General features: G+C 38.3%; 1 protein-coding gene across 1 annotated transcript; it reads right to left on the bottom strand.

The window, feature by feature from the left end:
* Nucleotides 1-8672: 8672 nt before the first annotated feature.
* On the bottom strand, nt 8673-12688 carry LOC115923067. Its single transcript, XM_030983252.1, has 2 exons — nt 11281-12688; nt 8673-9098 (listed from the first exon to the last, which is right to left on the bottom strand). The coding sequence occupies exons 1-2, from the start codon at nt 12356-12358 to the stop codon at nt 9064-9066; spliced, it is 1113 nt and encodes a 370-aa protein (XP_030839112.1). The 5' UTR covers nt 12359-12688; the 3' UTR covers nt 8673-9063.
* Nucleotides 12689-22912: the final 10224 nt, after the last annotated feature.

The raw sequence follows: 22912 nt of genomic DNA, 5'->3' as shown, positions 1-22912 counted from the left end.
CATCTGCATTAAGATAGACCGTTCAGGTGTTGAAAGCAGAATTTATGTCATTTATACAAATAATGAACAACAGGGGCCCCAGGCAGACCTTTCGTAGTTAATCTTTCATCAGGAAGTACATTATTTACCGAAGTTCTTATTCTTCTGTTTGATAAATAGTGTTTGAACTACTGTAATTCTACACCAGTTAAACACATAGATACAAGTTTAGATACAAGGATTAGGTGATCAACCACATCGAAGGCTTTTTTTGCAAGTCTACAAACATTGTTGCAATGTAATTACCTTTATCGATAGAGTAAAACCAATCATCTGTGACTGCGGTTAGTGCTGTCACGGTGAAGTGTTTTGGACGAAAACCTGACTGATTTGGGGTAAGCAAGGCATGACACTTTAAATATTCAAGCAATTGTCGTTGAACGACTCTTTCCATAACTTTAGAGGCGCAAGGCAACAGTGAGATCGGCCTATAATTGTTGAAATCAAGTTTATCTCCTTTTTTGTGTATCGGTATTACTTTTGCGACTTTCTATTTGTCAGGCACAACCCCTTCTGATAAAGATTTGTTGATTAAAAAGGTAAAAGATTCAATCATTTCAAAATATTGACTCTTTAAGAATAAACATAGAAATTTCGTCTAACCCGACGGACTTTTTTGTTTTCATTGACATTACTTTTTTTATTACATAAGATTGAGATACATTAACAAATTTAAATTTTCTGTCAGAAACCTTTTCACCATGGGAATAAAGCCGGTTATTAGCCCTTTTGTTATTTGTGCATACATTATTTTGTCGCTATATCTGCCAAGCGGTTATTAAACTCATTCGCTTTTACACTTCAATTTTCTTTCGGGAAAGTGCTGTTAGATTTATAGAAGAATTACAATTACCCATTAAACTTTTGAGTGTTGTCCAAGATTCATTTATGTTTGTGACTTCAAGTCGGATAGTTTATCACATATGTATTTATGTTCAAGTTTGGATTTTCTTATCTCGGTGGAAACTTTATTTTTCATGCGTTTGTAGAGTTTACATAACTCATCATTGTTTCTCTTTTTGGCCTTCAGTTTTGCTTTATCTCTCTGTATCATTAAAGTATGCTTTTCACTATTCATCCATGGGGAGGGTTTTTTCTTACTCTTCTTGTCTTTAATGGCATATGTTTGTTAACTTCTTCTACAGCAACTTTTCCCATTCACTAACTGCATCATTTATATCACTAAACTTTTTTTACTTTCTTCCAGTTTTGATTACGCAAATCAGACCTGAAAGCTTCTAAATTTACATTTCTCGACTTTCTGAACGATACAAATGTTTCACTTTGGGAAGAATGTTTAAATTTCCACACCAAGTAACTGATATAATGAATACCATTTTGAATAACACCAAACGACTTTACCTTATCGGGATAATCCGTTAACATATGCTCAACAAGTGTGCAAGATCTATCGGTTACTCTTGTATACAATGTATCATTTACCTGCTTCAAACAATATATATAATATCATTTATTTGATTATAAACTTTCGTATTTCCTATAAAAAAGGGGTTTTCGTGATATCACAGTTAATGTCACCCATAATAATGAGTTGCCCATTGAGACCATTCGCGAAAACCAAGAAGTTCTCATAGTGATTCAAAACCTCGACTTTTGAATTTGGTGATCTATACCAGTTTTAAAAAATAATTGGCTTTGTGTTCTTCAAACAAACTTTTATGCACAATGCTTCTAAACGTTTAAGAGAATCATGAATAAGTAAGTTGAAATGAATAGACTCATGGACGTAAATGGCCACTCCACCCCATTTCTATCCCTATCTTTTCGAAGTAATGAATATTATACACATGTTACTGTTTACAAAAGAGCTAGCCTCATTCAGAGCAAGAACTTGTATTCATTTTCAAACATGATTTGCTTGATTTCTTCATGATATAACAAAAGACTTACAACAATAAGGTGGACAAATTGAATCCCTTTACTAGAAAGTTGATCATATTTCAAAGATATGTTCTTACCAGATTTACATAAGGGATTATACTAGAATCGTCGACGTCGGACTCTGAATTATTCACAATATAATTTGGAAGATGGTTTAAAAGACATCTTGAACACTCCCAATTTACAAAATGCTCATTAGGGCCATCGTAACTCTTGACAGAGATTTCTGAACATGATATGTGCACCCAGTTTTGGCAAGAAGTACAGAGAAGTTCTTTCTGATTTGCTTTAACACATTTACTACAGCGAACACATGGAAATTGTTGTACCATTTCAACAAAAACAAACAAAAAACAAAACAAAAAGTTTTTTTTTAAAGTATAAAAGATACACTAGAATACTATTCAACAAAACTTGATCATGTAAGATACGTCAATAAGAAGCTTGTTTTGAAAATAAATCTAAATGATCAGAAGTGTAGTAAATACAGCGGTGTTGATATTCTATGTTGATTGTTTACTCAACTTGAAAGCGTTAAAGGGTCGCAGTCATAGAACACGGTCATTCAATGCAAATACAATAGATATAGATACTTTTTTGGCTAATAATAGATGAAGGGAGAGACAGGAATGGTTAGGAGCCGGAGAGAGAGAGAGAGAGAGAAAGAACGAGGGGCTAAATGCAAGGGAGAAGCAAGTGACAGAGCAAAAAGATATGAGAGAGTGGGTTGAATGGGGAGGGCAGATGGTTAAAGAGAAACATAAGGTTATATAAATACAGCAGGGAGATGTGAGTTTCCCCTATGTAGAGAGAGGAAGATATATAGTGATAATGAACTGATAGACAGGACTATGGTTGGAAAGAGAAAAACAGGGATATTGAAATAGAGAAGGAATGATAGAGAAAATAGGAAAATGTGGGAGATAGGCGTAAGATAGATAGAGAGATAGATAGGAAGATAGATCGATAGGGGGAGAGAGAGAGAGGGGGAGAGGGGGAGGGGTGGGGAAATGAAGCATCAAGATAGAAAAGAGAGACAAGGATATAGAGAGAGGAAAATGAGCGCACCATAAGGATGACAAGGGTGGAAAGAGAAAAGAAAGTGAGATAGTGAGAGAGAGAGATAAAGAGAGAGAAAGAGAAAAAGAGAGAGCGGAAGCCAAAGGGGAGGGAGGGGGGCATTGATGAGGGAGAGGTGGAGGTTCGATCTACTCAAAGTATTTCAAAATATGTTATAATTATTATTAATTAAAATTTCCGAATAGCACTCTTAATACAATTAGGAATACATGATAGTATGTTTTTTTATTTTTTTACCGGAAACAAAGAAATAGTTATCAATACTGAAAGAGAATAATGGAGATTGTACATGATAGTCTTCATTAAAACAACATACTGATCAGATTTTAAAAATGAAAATATTGTTTTGCATGTTCCTATGTGAGCATCTAATCAATAGATTAAGTAGAGAAAATATAAGAATCGATTATAGGGAATTATCTGCTTTAGAGGCTGCGGGGGAAATGCTAGGGGGCTGCAGGCCATAAAATTTAGAAATATCCAGTAGTTGGTCATCTTATTTTCAGGCAAGGAGGTAGAGTATTCGCAATGCAAATTCCGATCATACAACGTGAAATTTGTGCCAATCCATTCAGAACACAGCACACAAGTCAGTTGTGTTTCTTTTCTTCTTTTTTTACTATCTGATGAATAGCATGAATGGAGGAATCATTAAATAGTCCAACAATGCATATTCCCTGGACCCATACAACAACTATTTATCTCCAATTGCCAGTTTCCAGCTATCTGATCCCAGTGAAAATTATAATCCCCTCTTAGACTAGTCAAATGGTCAAAAACTATGATGTCGTGTACAACATGATGTAAAGGTACAATTTATTTCAGGGATAACTGTATGTTTAAACATATCATTCATGTTGGTAACGAGTATCTCAACAGTGCGGCCTCTAATACACTAGCCTTTTGACAAGGCCTCGTTGACTCTGGCTAAGCGGCTGAGATGAGTCTAGATACCCGGAGTGAACGCGCGACCGAATGACGAATGTCACAGGTCTGGACAATTCGCTCTGGCGTTCATTCAGGTTTTCGCGATTAGTCTCTTTTTAGTCGCTCGGCGTCTATCAGGCATGTGGCCTTGTTTAAAGGCTACTAATACACAGAATTCTACGATGTTTCGCACACAATAGTCAATGGGACTCAGTATGTGAATGAAAATGGCTATATTTCCTAACCTGAGAGATGTTAGCTGGCAATACTGGTACTATCATGCAATATAAGTACAACTTTTTATATAAAAACAAAGACTTTAGCAATCTCGACATATTTCAGCGAAACAATGCAATATTATTATTATTTGTACTATTTGAAAAACAAAATGGCTAAAAAACGCGCGATTTTTAGGGATGATTTACCGATGTTTATATATTTTGTGGAATTACGTTAGTCGAATCGCATCACTAAATGGCTAAATCGATTACTTATATCAATATTACTCAGAAAAGTTCTTTGATACATTCTTTCATGATGTACAGTTCGATAGATATGCAAATTATGGTATTTCATCAGGTATCCAAACGGGCTGCAAAAAGACCCTTTTTGAACTCCATGATGGAACACGATTTGACAATGGGAACTAGACACTTACTATAAACAGCTGGGGTAAAGAAAATGTATCAATTCGATTGTGCATATAAGGACCCCTGTTATCAACTAGATAAGGTAATGATATGCATGAAGTTTGTTCGGTTGGTCGTCAGTTTCGGGTTAGTCCCATGTATGTGACTGAGCATTAGGACATTATGGCAAAGTTTTCCATCCCGTAAATCTGGGGAGGATGAAAAACAGTTCAGTTGAAACGAAAATAATTATTGTAAAATATATTATGTTTCATTTCTTTCAATCGCTTAACATTTTACTTGTTCATGTTTCACTTTCTAACCGTAATCATTGGTAAAGTTTTGTTAGACTTTTTAAAAATATAATGTGTCTTATTCTGCCTCGCCCTCCCTTGTAAATACAATTGCATTTAAGTAACAGGCTTCATCTTCATCTGATTAAAAACAAGAACTACACGTGAATTTTAAAAGAAAAAGACCATAAGACTGTACTAAACGGTGATCTGGTATCCTGGGTATGTTGCAACACAATATGAAGAAGTTACTAATACTGTTTTCACACTGGCAATATTTTGCTTAACCCCACCTATAGTACGGGGTTAAGCCTATTCCACTTTCTGTTCAGACTGGTTTTTACCAAAGGGGGCTAAAGTTGGCTAACCCCACCTATAGTACGGGGTTAACTAACCCTGCAAAATAGCAGGGCTAACTCCGCAATTGTGGTGCTAACTCTAAGCAAATGAATGAGAACAGAAACGAAAAATAGTCCGGTACTACGCAATGGAGCGTATCGCAGCTGGCCAGATGCGAAGTATGTCCTATCATAACATACAAGATATCCGGGGTTAACGAAATGCAGTGAGAACAGCGGGAATTTTCTTATTCCGGAATAGGCGCTAGTACGGGACTAAAAACAGCGAGTGTGAAAAGCCAAACAAATAGTCCGGGGTTAAGGATAGTACGGGGCTAAGCAAAGTACGGGGTTAAGCAAAACCAGTGTGAAAAGAGTATATGTACATACGCACGGTAACACACCTATCAATAATACACATGGGAAAACCATGTACCAATGCTTCGTAATCACCCTTAAGAATTGCAAGATTGATAAGCTTTGTACCTTGCTGTACAAACGAATTATTAAATGTAACTCACCAACAGCATTTGCGGTTGTCATCACATGCATAAACAGAAGCAAACCAATCATTATACATTTATCAGGTTCCTTCATCTTGTTACGATTAATTGAAGCCAATCCCGATATACCAGACACTCGAGTATCTAGAATTATGTGCTAGCTATTTCCTTGTTGTTGTGACTTTTCCATATTTTGATGCGCGATTTAATATTTGCATTCATGCTCTGAATCAATAAGTGCATTCAATCTTCCGTGGGATTTCAGATTGTTTCCAAAGTCAAAAGCACCCATGCATATTTCTGCAAATTTATGCAAGGTCTTTTCAGCTTTTCGAGTGTATGTTGTGGTATTCCATATCCGCAAATGTCATATGAGTCTCATTTTACCCAATTTCAATGTCATACCAGGGGAATTAAAACCGTTTTCAAGAACCTTGTTTTCCCGTGTTAATCTATATGAGAGATGAGGAGTTGTCTCTTTTCCCCCGAATGCGCATGTCGCCATGTACAGTTTAATCAAGAAGCCAATCGCCTTGTGAAGGGGTTGGGAAGGCAAATATAATGCACTTTCCTGCAAATTTATGAGCCTCTCTTATGTTTACCATGTCTTAAAATTACAGGTAAATCAATTCAAAGAGATCTAGGGTAAGAATAATCAGCTTGTCTTTGCACGTGAACCTATGGGAGTTGACATTTGGGGAAGGTCAAAGGCACTCCCTGCAATTTTTTGCGACGTCTCCTCAGCTTATGATTTGGTACTCTATTTCTCCAAATTTCACATCAGTCACATTTTTTCGCAGTTTCAAAATCATTCTAGGGGACTTATAACCGTTCTCGAGAACCTTGTTTTCCAGTGCTATTTATTTCTTTCGTGGATACGCATGCACAGTTTTGTCAATAATAAAAACAAACAAACGACATGTGAAGTGCGCAATCAACTGTAATTCCTTCTCACTTCACCCCTTCCCCCCCTTCCTCTTTATCTCCCCCCCCCCTCCCCCTCTCTCTCTCTCTCTCTCTCTCCCCTCTCTCTCTCTCTCTTTCTCTCTCTCTTTATTTCTCTCTCTGTTTAGTGTATACCTTTTATTCTTCTCTTCTCTGTACTTTTGCATCACAAGAAACCCCCTGATGTATGTATTTTACTTGTACATGAAATTAATTGTCAGTGCTCACAAGGCATAAACCTTCGCTTATCTTGGAGCCCTGGCCAGTTCTGTTTAAAATAAGTTCATAATTTCTTCACTGATGTTTAATGTATACTGATTTTATTATTTTTCAGAACTGAAAAATAAATGAAATGAAATGAAGAAAAAAAATATCGTAAATTCTCATCTCACATCATTTAAATGAGATTCTAGGGGGAGAATAATTATTTTAAAGGACTCTTAAAATATTTTGTTCTAAGGTCATGTAAAAGCACCTTCATTTAAGAACCGTAAAAGTCCTGTAATGTAATGCATGATCTCTACGGCTTTTTGAACCTCTTTCATATTAATCCATGCCCACAAAAGTCACATTTTATGCAATTTCATGCAGCGAAATATTATTTGTGAGCGTGCACTGATGATTGGCCAGCTGCTATGTTAACTGACCTTTTTCAATAAAACTATCTTTTAAACGACGTTTCTAATTATGTGTACGCCTCTTTCACCCTACGATGATTCTTTATACGACGTCACTTTTAAATACACGAGTACGAGTTTCGTATAAATTTCCTCTTGTCTAAACAGGCTATTTAATTATTTGGGTCTCACGGCAACACGCACGCGGCCCCTTCCTCACTGGAGAGGTTCTAATTTTAAGATGTAGCTGCATGATGTTTCACCCCCTCAAGTTAAAACGCGAATGCCTCATACCCCGACAAAGTAATCACAATTGAATGTTCAATAATCACGAGAATACAACTGATACATCTCATTAGTTACCATTAGTGCCATTTCTCAAAACCTCATATTCTTTTTTCCTTTTGATTTACATATTAGTATATGGGGAACCTGTGAAAATGTTTATAACAATTCATGATTGGACTCGTCGTCTCATGTGTTAAACGTTTAACGGTTGATAAGCTAGTTAAGATATTCCCTGGACGGTATCATTAGAGCCTGACATCAGATCCGTTATTCACATTCTATAACGGTTAACCCCATAATATAGCCCAGCTTATTTTCAATTCATTTCATTAAAGGTACTGTGTCCCTTTTGCAGCCAACATCAAATACTGAAGAACTTTGCAGGAATTATGAATATGTCACGTAACTATGTCCTATATGTGAAATTTAAACAAGTGTCCTAGTATTCAAATTATGCAAGGAAACCCGTTTACCCTCTAGACTTCACTGTCAGACACTATTGAGTGACAGACTGACATCTTTGTTTCCTTGGTAATAACATACATGAAATGAGCTGTAAAGATACATGAGCATTTGTCTACATCAATTACCTACTACGTGTATTGGCCGAAATTAAACTGATTGAATCTTTGTGAAGCACAAAACGTACGACCATTCGGTAAAATGGGCTGAAAATCAGACTATTACTTAGGTGAATGCAATCACTTGTCGATTCGACAACTAATGGACGTTATTTTCCCACTAAAAGCCATTTTCAAGCCCTTTCGTTTTGAAGGAAAATCTAAATTGTTAATGTCTTTCAAATATCGTTGGAATTTAACCTTTCATTTTGGGGGGCATGCAAATGGGATATAGTTCCGTTTAGAGAGGGTGCGTCACGCCAAAGAACGAATAAAAATTATTTTTTAAAGGAATAACCTCCAGGCAAAGATATTCTTATATCAAATAGTCTTGTTCTAATATATTCAAGATTGGTCTATTCTATTGAACGACGCAAGAGGAATCAATAAATGATTTAAAACTTAGAGAGCACCTTTTGGATGTGCATATAAATTGATATGCGCAAAGAATTGTGTTTTTTTTAATTAATTTTTATTATGGGTCAAATAATAATAATAATAATAATTGTAAATTTATAATGCGCAGTTTCTATATGTATATACTCAACTGCGCATGACATAATGATAGTAAAAGGAACAATACAAATAAACATTTAAAAGTTAAAATCGATGCTAAGGGGGAACCTGTGAATGCTTTACAATGAAAATGTCTATGTAAAACTTTCCTGAAACAGATAGGTTTTCAGGTTATTTTTAAACACATTGATTGATGATGCATGTCTAATTGTGGCAGGGAGACTATTCCAGAGTTTGGGTGCAGCGCTAACAAAGGCGCGGTCACCTAGAGTAACCTTTGTTTTACAAGGTGGAAGACTCCGGAGCATGGTATCATGGGAACTACGGAGCCTGTAGGACTGGGTGGGTGATTTTAACGTCAGGAGTTCACTGAGATAAATGGGGGCCAAGCCATGGAGTGCCTTATAAGTAAGGAGGAGTATTTTGAATTTGATTCTCTGGCGAACTAGAAGCCAGTGCAGATCATGAAGTAGTGGGGTTACATGAGAGAATTTGGGGGCATTGCAGATGAGTTTGGCACATGCATTTTGTACACGTTGTAATTTACATATCTGAGATTCTGGTAAGCCAAACAGTAGTCCATTACAGTAGTCCAATTTGCTTGTTATAAAGGCATGGACTAATGTAATGATACATGTGCGAGTTAGGTATTTCCGAATGTGACGTAGGTTGTACAGATGATAGAAGGCTGCTTTGCATGTTTTGGATATATGGGTCTCCATGTTCAACTGAGAGTCAAACCAGACACCAAGGTTTTTTGCAACCATAGACTGCTCGACTACAGTATTTCCGACTGTTATACAATTTATATTAAGTTTTGACACTTGCCTAGGTGTTCCAATAATAAGAAATTCAGTTTTGCTGTCGTTGAGTTTCAACTTACAGCTTAACATCCACCTACGAAGATCCCTTAGACAGTGTTCAAGAGCTGAAACACAGGACTGTTCTTGTTCCCTGACTGGGCTACATGAAATGTATAACTGGGTATCATCTGCATAGCAGTGACAAGATATGTGCTGAGAGTATGCTTTGATGATAGCAAAAAGGCGACTCGAATAAAGGGAAAAAAGGAGGGGTCCGAGCCTAGAGCCTTGAGGAATACCCCATCTAACATCGAATTTCTTTGAGGTGGTGTTACCAATTGATATTTGTTGCTCCCTATCGCACAGGTAAGACTGTACCCAAGATAAAACAGAATCTGTAATCCCAAAATCAGACTGTAGTATTTCAGCTAGTATATTATGATCGACAGTGTCGAAGGCGGCACTGAGATCTAAAAGTACAAAAAATGTAACTTTCTGCTGGTCCATTGCCATAAGTAGGTCATTCTTAACTCTTAGTAAAGCGGTTTCTGTACTGTGATACTTTCTATACGCCGATTGTGTTAAAGGGAAAAGGTTGTTACGAAGGAGGTGATCCTGAATTTGAGCAGTGGCTGCCCCTTCAACCAACTTCGACACATATTGGAGATTACTTATTGGCCTGAAGTTGCTGAAGTTTATTTCAGAATTGGGTTTCTTTGGAATAGGTCTAACCAAGGCAAGTTTCCAACCTGAATGAAACTTGCCATTATGTAATGACAAATTTATGATTTGTGTAAGCACAGGTAGTAAGGTATCTAAACATTCAACAACCAATCTTGTTGGCATTGGATCGAGGGAACATGATTTCTTACTGAGGTTCATTACAAGTTTCCGAACATCACTTTGGGATAACGGCATGAAATTTGCAAACTTGGGTGGATTGGATGAGGATGAGTATTCCAAGGAATTATCAACACTGATATCCTCTTCATGTAACACTGATTCGATATCACAGTGAATTTTGACTACCTTTTGTTCAAAAAGTCACCAAGTCCATTGACAAAATCATGGTTATCAACACTAGGAGGTATGACAGAATCACTTTTTGTCATGTTCAACAAGGACTTTGTTACATCAAAGAGTTTCCTTTGATTTGAGCTATTGTCAGTAATACAGTCGGTATAATACTTAGTACGAGCATTATTCATTACAAACAACATCTTGTTTCGAGCTAACTTAAATGCATTGTGGTCAGAGACAGACTGAGATTTCCTCCATTTCTTTTCTGCCTTCCTTCTCTTCTTCTTTTCCATTCTTATATCATCAGTAAACCATGGCACTCTGGGGCGATTATTTACCTTTTTTTAACACAGTGGAGCATGTTTATCTAGAATAGACCGTAAAGTAGAATTATAAGATGAGGCTAAGTCATCAAGAGAATCAGGAGGGTTTAAACAAAGCTCACTTGAAGCGAGGTCATTATTAAGTGCATCGAACTTAACAGTGGAAAGTTTGCGAAAGGAGACCATATTTACAGACAAAGGAGGTTTACAAACTTTAAGCGTACAGAAAACAGACATGTGGTCAGACACCAATGAGTCTGACCAAGGTTGCCCCAATACAATATCATCAGATTGACGAGTTATAATCAGATCTAAGGTATGGCCTTGTACATGAGTAGCTACGTTAACATGTTGAATACATCCAATAGATTCTAACAGATTTCTAAACGATCTTGACTCAGGATTATCAATAACATCAACATGAATGTTATAGTCTCCAGTCAAAATAATAGGAATGTTCGACATCAGATGTGGTTGTATAAACTCGCTGAATTCAGATAAGAACGTGGAGATGGGAACGCGGTGATTCTCGGAGTAAGGTGGTCTGTAAAGATTGAAAAGTCTGAGCTGAAACGATCCAAAGGTGACATGATATTCAGCAAATTCAAATGACTTTGTCTCACCAGCTTTGCCCTCACGGACATCAATGGTATCTTTGTGAAGAAGACCTGTTCCTCCGCCGCGACGACCAGCACGCGGATGGTGTAGGAATTTGTGACCTGTAGGGACGATGTCATTGATGACTGCTGCGTCATTCTCTGTAAGCCACGTTTCGGTTATAGCGTACAGGTCGGCATTGCTGTCACAAACGTAGTCCATTACTGCTGCTGACTCATTTCTCAATGACCTGAAATTGGCAGTGCAGAGTTTGAGCGAGTCCTGTCCAGCAGAATTGATGCATACTCGCGGTATCTCGATAAGGTTGTTGATATTTCTGCTGAGGTATCTAGGGCATTGGTCATATCTAGGTGTAAATTCGACAACAGGGATATGCTGCTCTGCTGTAACTGTGTATGCTGCGGAGAAGGTAGGTGACTGTAGTGTAGCAGGGGCATGTTGAGATGTCTGAAGAGGTGATGTAGTTACGAGGTGAGACCGCGCCTTGGTTTGCCGACCCGCTCTGGTTCCTCTACGAGTTGGCCTCTGACGATTAAGTCCAAGAGACTTGATGGTAGAATAAACATCATGTGGTAATAGCTTCTTGCAGTCATTCTGGATAGTGAGAAGACTCTCATGACTGTACTTGTGTTGTACACGAGCATGTGGTGTAACTTCACTTACAATATGTGCAGTAGGCCCAGGGTTACTGTGAATGTCTCCAGCTCTGAGTATTTCAATCTGGAAGGAAGCATCGCTATTGGAATTGTACAAAATTCTTCTCTTCAGAAAATGCTTCCTGATAAGGGGACTCTGAACAAAGTGAGCATCTAATGACTGGGCATTGTATGTCCAAGGATCATTCACACAAACTTGGAGACCAGTAGCTACTAATAGGAGGAGTTGAATGCAGCCCATTGTGTGGGAAGATCAGTGGGATTAAGTCCTCTATTCAAGTCCTCTATTGTATTCAAGTTCAAGACAATAATGGATACCTTCTAGTGGAGCACATGCTATAGGATGAACTGAGCATGGCTTCCTTCCTCAGTCCAATAGGGCGAGAACACCAAAATAATTTTGACTGAAATTACTCACTTCAACCTTGTTGATTTGTTCCAGAAACAGTCTAGTAGAGTCCTGACATATAACTCTATCAGCTGGTTATAAACTTAAAACATACAATGCAGTAGAACATACAAATATAATCAAAAGAACTGGAGCCCTGTGGAGTGCTGCAATCATGCGCTCTCATGCGATTTGTACGTTGTACGTCAAAGTGAATATCAGGCATCAATATCATTTGATTTTACCTAAACTGTAATAACCTTAGAATGATTATATGCTGATACTTGTTTTATTTTTTATTTTTTTATCACAGCTCATAAAACCAAGCGGTTCATACAAAACCAGAAATTATTTCATTGTGACTTACCAGTACCCTACACGGTTATCATAACTTGCATCATAAGTTGAAAACCTTTTATTTTTTAAAGCATGCACGGCTCTTTATCTTGCCATGAATATAGAGGAACAGTTTTTTAGAGAAAAGAAGAAAAAGTAGCCGTGGAAGAATGCTTTTTTATTTCCTTATATTTATTATCCTTGTTACAACATTTTGAAGTGCAGAGTACCTAAACAATGTAATGAACTTTATCTGAAAAAGAGGAAAATTGTAATGTGCAGATCCAGGTCATGTTTCAATATTTCCATCTTCTTATGACTGAAAATGAGGACCAGTCGGAACTCATTGGCATATTATTAATAGCTCTTGACTCTCGTATGAGAAGTTATTGCATGGTGCTTACACCCTCAGACGTATGGAAATCTTGGAATATATCCTCTATTTAAAACGTATATACTGAGCTCTTATGCACCTTAAATGCCTAAATCTAGAAAGCTTTTATTTAACCCACAAGCAAAAGCGTTAATCCTTTTTCGGTTAATTAACATAATCTTGAGTACTTTCTGGGAAGAAGCTTCGGAGCTCTAAGTCGGGATGCATCAAGGCAAGGGATGTATCAGTACTGGTTGAAAAGGAAGAGTTACTGAACAGATGGACTGAGTACATTGGCGAGCTTTTCGATGATGTAAGAAAAGAACCTTCACACTGTGCAGGATCTATTAAAGGACCTAGGATTCTGCTCTCAAAAGTGAGGTCAGCGATCAGCATGATGAAGAGGAACAAAGCTGCTGGTCCTGATTGAGTAGTAATGGAGATGGTCGAAGCATTGGAGAACTATGGTGTCATGAAACTAACTGAAGTCATCGATAAGATCTATGAAGATGGAAAGTTTCCAGATGACCTCTGCAAATCGATATTTATTACACTTCCCAAGAAACCTAGAGCAGTGGAATGCGGGCAACATAGAATCATCAGCCTCATGAGCCATATCACAAAGATCATCTTGCGAGTTCTACTTCAAAGAGCAAGGAATAACCTAACACCAGAAATTAGTAATGAACAGTTTGGTTTTGTCAGAGATGCCGGAACTAGAATGCTGTTTTTGTTCTGCGGTCTATAGCAGAAAGGGCCGTAGAAATGCAGAAAGACGTCTTCCTGTGTTTCATCGATTATACAAAAGCCTTTGATAAAGTAAGACACGATCAGTTATTTTAAGACTTAACCAAGATTGGACTAGACACAAATGATATCAATTCATTGCAAAATCTGCATTGGGAACAAACAGCATGTGTTAGGGTAGAAACAGAATTAAGTGACTACATCAACATTAAGAGGGGGGTTCGGCAAGGATGTGTCAAGTCTCCAGATCTCTTCAATTATTTCAGTGAGTTGATACTTAGAAACCTAGAACAGGAAAGAGGATTAAAAGTAGGAGGACATAATATCACACACATACGGTATGCGGATGATACTATATTAATCGCAGAATCGGAGAAGGACCTGCAGCGACTTTTGGATGTTGTCGTCGGAGAAAGTGACAAGAGAGGATTATCATTAAATTACAAGAAAACGGAATGCATGGTAATTTCAAAGAAGGGAGGAATACCATGCTCTCTTAAGATCAACCACAATCAAATAAAGCAAGCCACCTCTGTTAATTACCTCGGGACTACAATTACCGACGATGCAAGAGGCGAGCAAGAAATCAAGAGAAGGATTGCACTTGCACAATCAACTTTCTCCAAGTTGGAAAATATTCTAAAGAATAAGAAGCTGAAGATGAAAACAAGACTCCGCGTACTCAATTACTACGTGTATCCAGTTCTAATGTATGGATGTGAAGCTTGGACCCTGACATCAGACCTAGGAAAGCGACTGGAAAGTTGTGAAGTTTGGTTCCTGAAAAGGATGCTAACAATTTCATAGACAAAAAGAATTTCTAATGATGAGGTATTTGCCATGGCAGGAACAAGACGAAAGCTTCTGAATAATATAAGAGGTCGACAGCTGAGCTTCTTGGGCCATGTTATACGGAAGAATGGTTTGGAAAATCTTGGCCTGACTGGAAGAATCGAGGGGAGGAGGAGTAGGGGTAGAAGGAGGATTCTGTTGATGAGTAGCTTAAGAAGTGGGATTTCTTAATGTGGAATTGATCTCGGGGAGAATGAATTACTTCATAGAATATGGGGTAGAGAGTTGTGGCACTCCATGGTCGCCAACGTCTCAGGATATGACACATAGAAGAAGACTCTTATTATATATAATTATGCTTCATTCAATTAGTTTCTGAGTAAACCTTGGTATATATCCTCTATTTAAAACGTATATACTGAGCTCTTATGCACCTTAAATGCCTAAATCTTGAAAGATTTTATTTAAGAATATACCATGCACAAGCATAAGCGTTAATCCTTTTTGGTTAATTAACATAATCTTGAGTACTCATCATATATATAATTATGCTTCATTCAATTAGTTTCTGAGTAAATCTTGGTACATATCCTCCATTCAAAATGTTTATACTGAGCTCTTATGCACCTTAAATGCCTAAATCTAGAATGCTTATTTTTAAGAATATAGAACGCACAAACAAAACCGTTAATCCTTTTCGGTTATTTAAATTAATCTTGAGTACTAATCATATATATAATTATGCTTACCTTCAATAAATCTCTGAGTAAATGGTGCATATTATAATAAGGCTTTTCAAGAAATACATATGTCAGAGTACTGTATACTATATGAATATACCAATACAGTCAACAACTAAATCATTCGTTTGTGAAAGATTGATTCGTCCCGTTGTTCTTCAAAATGTATATATATTTTCAGAACAGAGAAAGATAACTAAAAGAGAGAGAAAAAGGAGGTAAAACATAAAAGGCGGACGGGTAGAGAGGTAGGAAGAGTAATAAGAGTAGAGAAATGGAAAGGGGAGAGGTAAAGGGAGAAAAGAAGAGCAATCGTAGTACTACTATAAAAAGAAAAATCTTCTTCTTCTTCTTAGATCTTAATATCTTCATAAACATCTCCATCATCAGCATGTCGTGGCGTTTCGTATGTTTCAGCCTGATCACGTGAAGATCTCTCTGGTAGCTTGGGAGGGACAACGTTAAGTTCCAAGCAACCTTCCTCACCATGTTGTGGTCCGTTGTAACAGTTTTGTTTCGCTGTCCCTTGCTGCTGACTACTAGCCTCATTTGCTGATCTCCTGTAGTTGTAGAGAACCCAATTAAACATGACAGTAAAAATAGACCTTATTTCCTCAAGGCAATTAACAGGGACAAAAAGATGAAAGAGAGTTAGCATTTTCTTTATACCTTTATATTTATGCTAACATGTAAAGTTAATGACATTGAAATTGTGTGAGAAACTGTCTGGAAGCTATTGAAATAAGGCCTACCAAAAAATGCTGTATTGCCCTTTGCAACCTACCCAAATAGCTTGAAATCTACGGATGGCTTAAACAAAAAATATAAAGAAAACGATCTTTAGAGAAAAAAATATGGAGGTATTTAAAATTGAAAAATATCAGCACAAAGAGGGAGACAAAATATAAAAAGAAGAGTTTAACAAACAAAAATTCCGACCGACCGACCCATGTTTTGGCACCTAAAGGACAATACAACATCCTTTGTTTTAGGCCCAAGGTCGATTATGTAGTAGAAAGAAATCGGTGTATAATAACGGTTTTGAATTCACCATTTAGAAGTAAATTGTCTTGGTCAATCTTGTTGAAACTAAGTCAGCTGTTTACTGCACCCGGACATGCATAGGCCTATATTGAATTGCACACAAAAGTCCAGGACCCATATTAATTAAACTTCTTAATCATGGCAATTCCTTACTTTCTCGTATGTTTTTTGCTCAGAGAAAGTCTTAGCAAAAAAGGGTATTCTATAAAAAGCATTGGGGGGGGCTAAGAGGTAGTTGATATTCTCAGATTTTATCTAATTAAGAGAAAGTGCGTAAAAAGCTTGTCGTCGTATTCTTATACAAATGAGATACCTCAGATACGTAAGAATTCTACCCTAAATGTAAGGATACTTCTGAGGCTGTTTGAATAAGGGACTATCTCGGGAGTGGAACGCAGTGTCGCTTCGGGTTTCGATTAAATGGAATGAAAATAAAACGGACGAAATGCAGCTCAGGTTATCAGTTTACTTGCATGTAATGCATACAGCGCTATTCTAGCTAAGCTTTAGGCGTAGCCTGCATATAGCTGCAGGACTATACTTATAAATCATGAACTAAAGGTCGCAAAGAAATTATCTCTTGGTCCTTGGAATGAAAATGTTGAAACAGGGAATGATGTGTTATCGGCAAAATATTTGGTGAGACAACATTTGTGTATATTATGAGTCTGAAAAAGGTTATATTTAGTTATTTGATTCAGTTTTGGCTAGCAGGAGATGATGTAACGGTAGCCGTAATACAAGCACTGGTCGGTCGGCGCAAGGTCTAACTTCATGGACTCTAACCGCAGTATAAGATAGCCATGTGGGGCTCTTCGAAGTTGTTTGATAGAAAGGTATAGGTAGCCTAGTAAGAGTGGATGTTGGATCTATATCATGGAGTTTTTACTAATAAATCTTTGAAGTTTATAAAATACGGGCCGAGACTTTTATGCCATTTCTCGTATAGTTTCGAAAATAAGAGTTATTGAAGGGCAATCCCTTTCAGTTAAAATACATTCTGTGATATTCTTCCAAACTGACTTCAGAAGAACGACCAAATCTCACAAACAATTTCCAGAACTCAACCTTCGCTTTCATTCTACAAATAAGAAGCTAAATGAAATCTCAATGTAACGTGCTTTGCTGTGAGGCATACCTGTACTTCCGCACCAGTATTGTCATGACGATACAACCCAAAAGGATACCAATAAATGCAACAGAGAGGAATCCAATCAAACCTGGGTAAGAAATAATATTGGTATTTTTAAAATAAGATAAGCAGCCACAAACATAAAATCAAATAGCATATCAATGTGTAATGTGTACCGTATAAAGGAAGGATCGTGACCCTTAAAGATTAGGAACGTTTGGAAACCGTCCGAAATCCCAATTATGATAGACCGTATCAATGTGATCATTCACAGTTTCTGTCGGTGACAATAATATACCGAACAAGATGGGAGAAACTAGGGACTTTTAGATTCGCACAACATCAACGTAGATTGCTACGATCGACGTCCTTTTAATGCACTGCCTTGAATGGACGTCACACGTATCAGTCCACGCAAATCTAAAAGTCCCTACTATCATGTGAAATCACCTCGAGGAGAATTTCAATACCTGATCGTGATCATGTTCTGATTACGCAATACGTGATCATCATGCACCACACTCATCACTAGGTAACGCACAAGGCTATTAAATATTGCATTGGTGATCTATCGGAATTATATACAATCGAGTTACTGATTTATACAATATGACTCTGTCTAAGAGACAATGGAAATATATAAAAATGTAAAAGAAAATGATCAAATCTATAAGGTAAACATTTTGAAGGCTAATAGTAACTTGCAACTTAACTTACCAAATGTGGCAGGCTGGGATAGACCCATTTCACTGCCATTCGGTGTCATGGTTGCAGAGGATTCCTGGTCCACTCCTGTTATTAATTCAATCAATGAATATAAATTTGGGCATATAGTTATATTATATCATTAATTAATTACTATACAGCTCACTCCTTTATCATAATCAAATGATTGGTAAAACGCGGTAACAGGTGATTCATTTTCCGCCGCGGCCGTGGGGTCTAAAATATCTACGGCCAATAGCAATTATAGGGCCGCCGCAGCATTCTCACTAGCGAGTTTTCGCTCAGCAACATACAGACCTTCGCGGACGCAGAGCACTCAGGTTTACGGGCGTCGCACACAGACCGCCCTCGATACAATACGTGGTTTCGCTTTTCGGTGAATGCGTACGTATCTCTACGGAGCTATTGCATTTGCAATGCCATTAGGCAATTTTCGTAATGTAACCAAATTTAATGCAAACGTCTTTGTGAAGTGCCTCGATACAAAATATTTCTTTCACCTGATAAGGATAAAAGTATTTCAATAAACAGAATCCAAACTGCATACGTTAGTTGTTGCCAGTTCGACAAACATTAGGGGTATTTCGCAAGCTCATTGCGGACAGAGAATCTGCGGTTCGTGTGCAAAATCGAGAAGCTACTATAGTAACTGCAGGGTGATCGCTGAGGTACTGAAATCCAGAACGGGTTTTGGCCAAATCTATGGGCGTTCTCAATGACGCCCCAAGTGAATAAACAGCCAATCAGCGAGCTTGTACCAAAGATGGTTATGAGAATTTCGTCGTCTAATAACGAAGGATGACGAATTTTAACGGGCGGATCTAGCTTCTTTTCTATGGCGTGGGCGGGGGGGGGAGGGGTGACATTTGAAAGATCGCGCCGACCAATATTTCGCTTAGTCGGGGGTAGGGAGCACTAAAATTTGTTTTCAATTTGAAAAAAGTGCCAACCAATATTTCGGGGGGGGGGGTAGAAAGCACATTGGCCAGCCCAAGGGGGGATTTAAACCTAACCCCCGAGATCCGCCCCTGACACGAATGACTCTTTGGTGAGCTTTGCTTCTTCTGATTATTGTTTCTGAACAATAACAACATGAATATGGATATAACATGAATTGTTTTAAAACTTGATGATAAATTATTGTTGAAATTTGATAAAAAGCCGTTTTGTGGCTTGGTCGAGACAAGCTGTACTAGTCGTGTAGTCCCGTCTGTACTGTATTGAGTGGAAGGGAACAGGCCATTTTCGTAATGTAATCAAATTTAATACATACGTCTTTGTGAAGTTCCTCAATACAAATTATTTCATTCACCTGTCTAGGATTCGCAATAGTCAGAATGCAAACTGCATGTATTAAGTGTGACAACAACTAATGTATGCAGATTTGATTCTGTCTATTTAAATACTATTATTATTATCAGGTGAATGAAATAGTTTGTATCGAGGCACTTGATTCACTTGGGGCGTCATTGAGAACGCCCGTAGATTTGGCCAAAACCCGTTCTAGATTTCAGGGCCTCAGCGGTCATCCAACTGTTACTATATAGTATCTTCTCGATTTTGCACACGAACCGCAGATTCTAATTCCGCAATGAGTTTGCGAAAATTGCATACTGTCATATTATCCACAAACGGTTGCAGTCACATGTGTAAGGGTAGTCTAAAATATGGCCTATTTAATTTTGATCTCCACACCACACCAACTTGCTACTTGCTGCCACCCAAAGATGATGTGATCATTACATTAGTACGCCCGGCGAAAAAATTGTTTAGTGCTTAGGCTTGGACGGTGGCGTCTTATTTTTCTTACAATAGGGACTTTTAGATTGAGTGGACGAGAACACGACGAACGCCGACTGATCATGCGTGTCAACGTACTTAACCGCCCATGTTGACTATAACTAGAAATCTTTTAGATTGCACTCGACGATATACATGCATGCTTAAGTAACACTATGAACATCACGGACAAAGAAAGAGGACAAAATATACAGTTCCTCATTCTACCCTCAACAAAAGAACATCCTTTCACTGATATTATGTAAAAATGTGTAGAACAGGTGAATATGCATGTGACACCTGTTCTACACATTTTTACATACTAGCAGAGAAGGGATGTTCCTTTGTCTACTTGAGGAACTGAATATATTATGCGCACGCGGCATACTAGTACCTTGAGCATGTAAAGGAGCTATATAAATACCAATATGTTTGTGTATGTACTAGATTTAGGAAAATCAAGGTTGACGCATTCTCGATCGCCGACTGAGACGACGTAACGCATGCGCAGTGCCTTATTATGACGTCACACGTTGCAGTCAAAGCTGTCGACGTGCAAATCTAAAAGTCCCTAATAGCGCTATAGCGAGCCCAGATTTAGCTCGCGAAGGAAGCCTGCGCATGCGCACTCGCGAAGGAAACCAGCGCATGCGCACATGGAATCCGGTAGGGTTGTTAATATGGTGATCATAAGTATACAAATCAACTTTTCATCAACCCATCGTTAGCTTAATCGGTAAGGACAGCGTATTATTAATAGAACCTTGTAGTTGTCTCGAAGGTTCGAATCTCAATATTTATTCAGTTTTTTTAACTTTAAAAAGAGCGAGGCAAAGCAAGAAATAAGTGGGAATGACTGATCCAAAGCTAAAGACGGAATGAAGTAGTTCGTTGGCGCTTTAACCCTAAAAAGGCCGGGTTATTTGAGGTCTTAGTACGGCCGGGGGGGGCATTTTATCCCCCCCCCCCTTAAGATCTCGGCCGCAAAGTGGCCGATCGTCGCGAAAATTTGCACGCATGTCAAGTGAAGTGTATAGAATAATATGATAATTTCAATTTTTTGAAAAATTCAACCATTTGCATATTTATGGTAATTTATGCAAATAAAGTCATACAAATCACATTTTTACCCATAAATCATATATTCTTCATATTTAAGCATTATTTTTCACTACATATATTCATTAGACCATTGTGAATAATAATACGACAAAAAAAATTGGAAGCGCCAGCTTATTCTTTACATTATCCCTTGTTTTGATAATTTCTTATGTATTTCATTGTTTTGTTAACTTTTTTTTTCATTGTTTTTGTTGTTTTATTTTATTTCTTACTACAATTCAACTATTTTGACTCCCATAACAACCACCTTAACTTTAAACAAGACCCAATAGCCGATGTTTGATCTGTTTTTAGGAAAAATGACATTTGTTTTGTACACAAATCACGAAAATGAGCGATTTTCGGGCTGACATGCAAAGAAAAAAGGTCACGTGACCTTGTAACCGTAGGTCCGATTCTTGTAACCGTAGGTCCGATTTTCAACAAAAAAAATGTAAAAGTTGCGCAAGACTCGGAAGAAAAAACTCAGCGAGCGACGGGGCGTCATCCATATGCGTTCTCGAGCAATCAGAAAAATAGGGTTAAGCGTTGGTCACAACCCACCGTGCGTGTCTTTAGTCCGTACGGTTTTTTTTTGGTTTTTTTTTTGGTGGGGGGGGGGGCACGGCCGCCACGTTTTTCTGAAAACGTAGGGAGGGAGTGGCAAAGGCAGGGAGGGAGTACTGGCAACACACGTCACATTCACGTTGTAAGTACATGGCCCGCACGCCACGCCTGGCCGTGAGCGGTTGCGTGCATCGTACGTTGAAAACGCGGTAAGTGCGTTGTACGTGCTTACAACGTGCTTACAACGCACGATCTCCGTGCGGTTGCCACGTTATCGTACGGAGGCCTTATTTACACGTGCTGCTCACGTATGGTATTCTTACTCACTCGCACGTTGTAAGTGCGTGCACGTGCGATGAACTCGATGAGTTTTTCCGCCCGATGTCGGGGTATAATAGGACAACATTCCCATGTTCCAGCTGCTGCTGCCTCAAGATGCCGCCCATTCCACCACAGAGACTATATATTGCATAAATCAATGCGCGCAACGTGCGTTGTAAGTGCGGCGCACGTGCTTACTCGGTACGGTCTACGTGAGTTCTGCGTGCTCATTTGACAGTTGAACTGGGGAAGTGGCGAATAAGCACGGACCACGCACTTATCAGCTAAGTGAGCCGTCCGTACAGCAAGTAACCGGTAGCCCGACCGCAGCCCGAACGCAGCGAAAGTTCCTCGTGCACTAGAAGAGCTACGGTGTGTCTGCGTGCTCCTAAATCCGTACGGAGGCGGTACTCACCACGTACGGATACCGAAATTTTGTCCACTTTTTTACACTCAGACAGCACGCAAGTACGGCGGGTTGTGACCACCGCATTAGCGTCGCTAAAGTACACTAGGGCCCTGAATTAAAGGGAATCAAAACCTTCATACTAATTTACTTTTATTTTACCTTACTTGCAATGCCCGAGTTTTGTAGGTTTGCATTGCGAAACAGGAAGAAAAATATAAAAGTCTACGGAAGTATATTGTAAGTAGTCCTAACAAGGACTTTTTTGTGGACTGAAAGAAAAGTCATAACGTTTTGATCAACATGCTCTTTGTGAACATTGAGATTCTTCTTTCCTAAAATA

This window comes from Strongylocentrotus purpuratus, unplaced genomic scaffold, assembly GCF_000002235.5.
Source record: "Strongylocentrotus purpuratus isolate Spur 01 unplaced genomic scaffold, Spur_5.0 spur5_scaffold_13, whole genome shotgun sequence".
In the NCBI taxonomy this organism is placed as follows: Eukaryota; Metazoa; Echinodermata; class Echinoidea; order Camarodonta; family Strongylocentrotidae; genus Strongylocentrotus; species Strongylocentrotus purpuratus.
The sequence above is the reverse complement of the archived record's forward strand: the minus strand, read 5'-3'. Positions and strand labels throughout refer to the sequence as shown.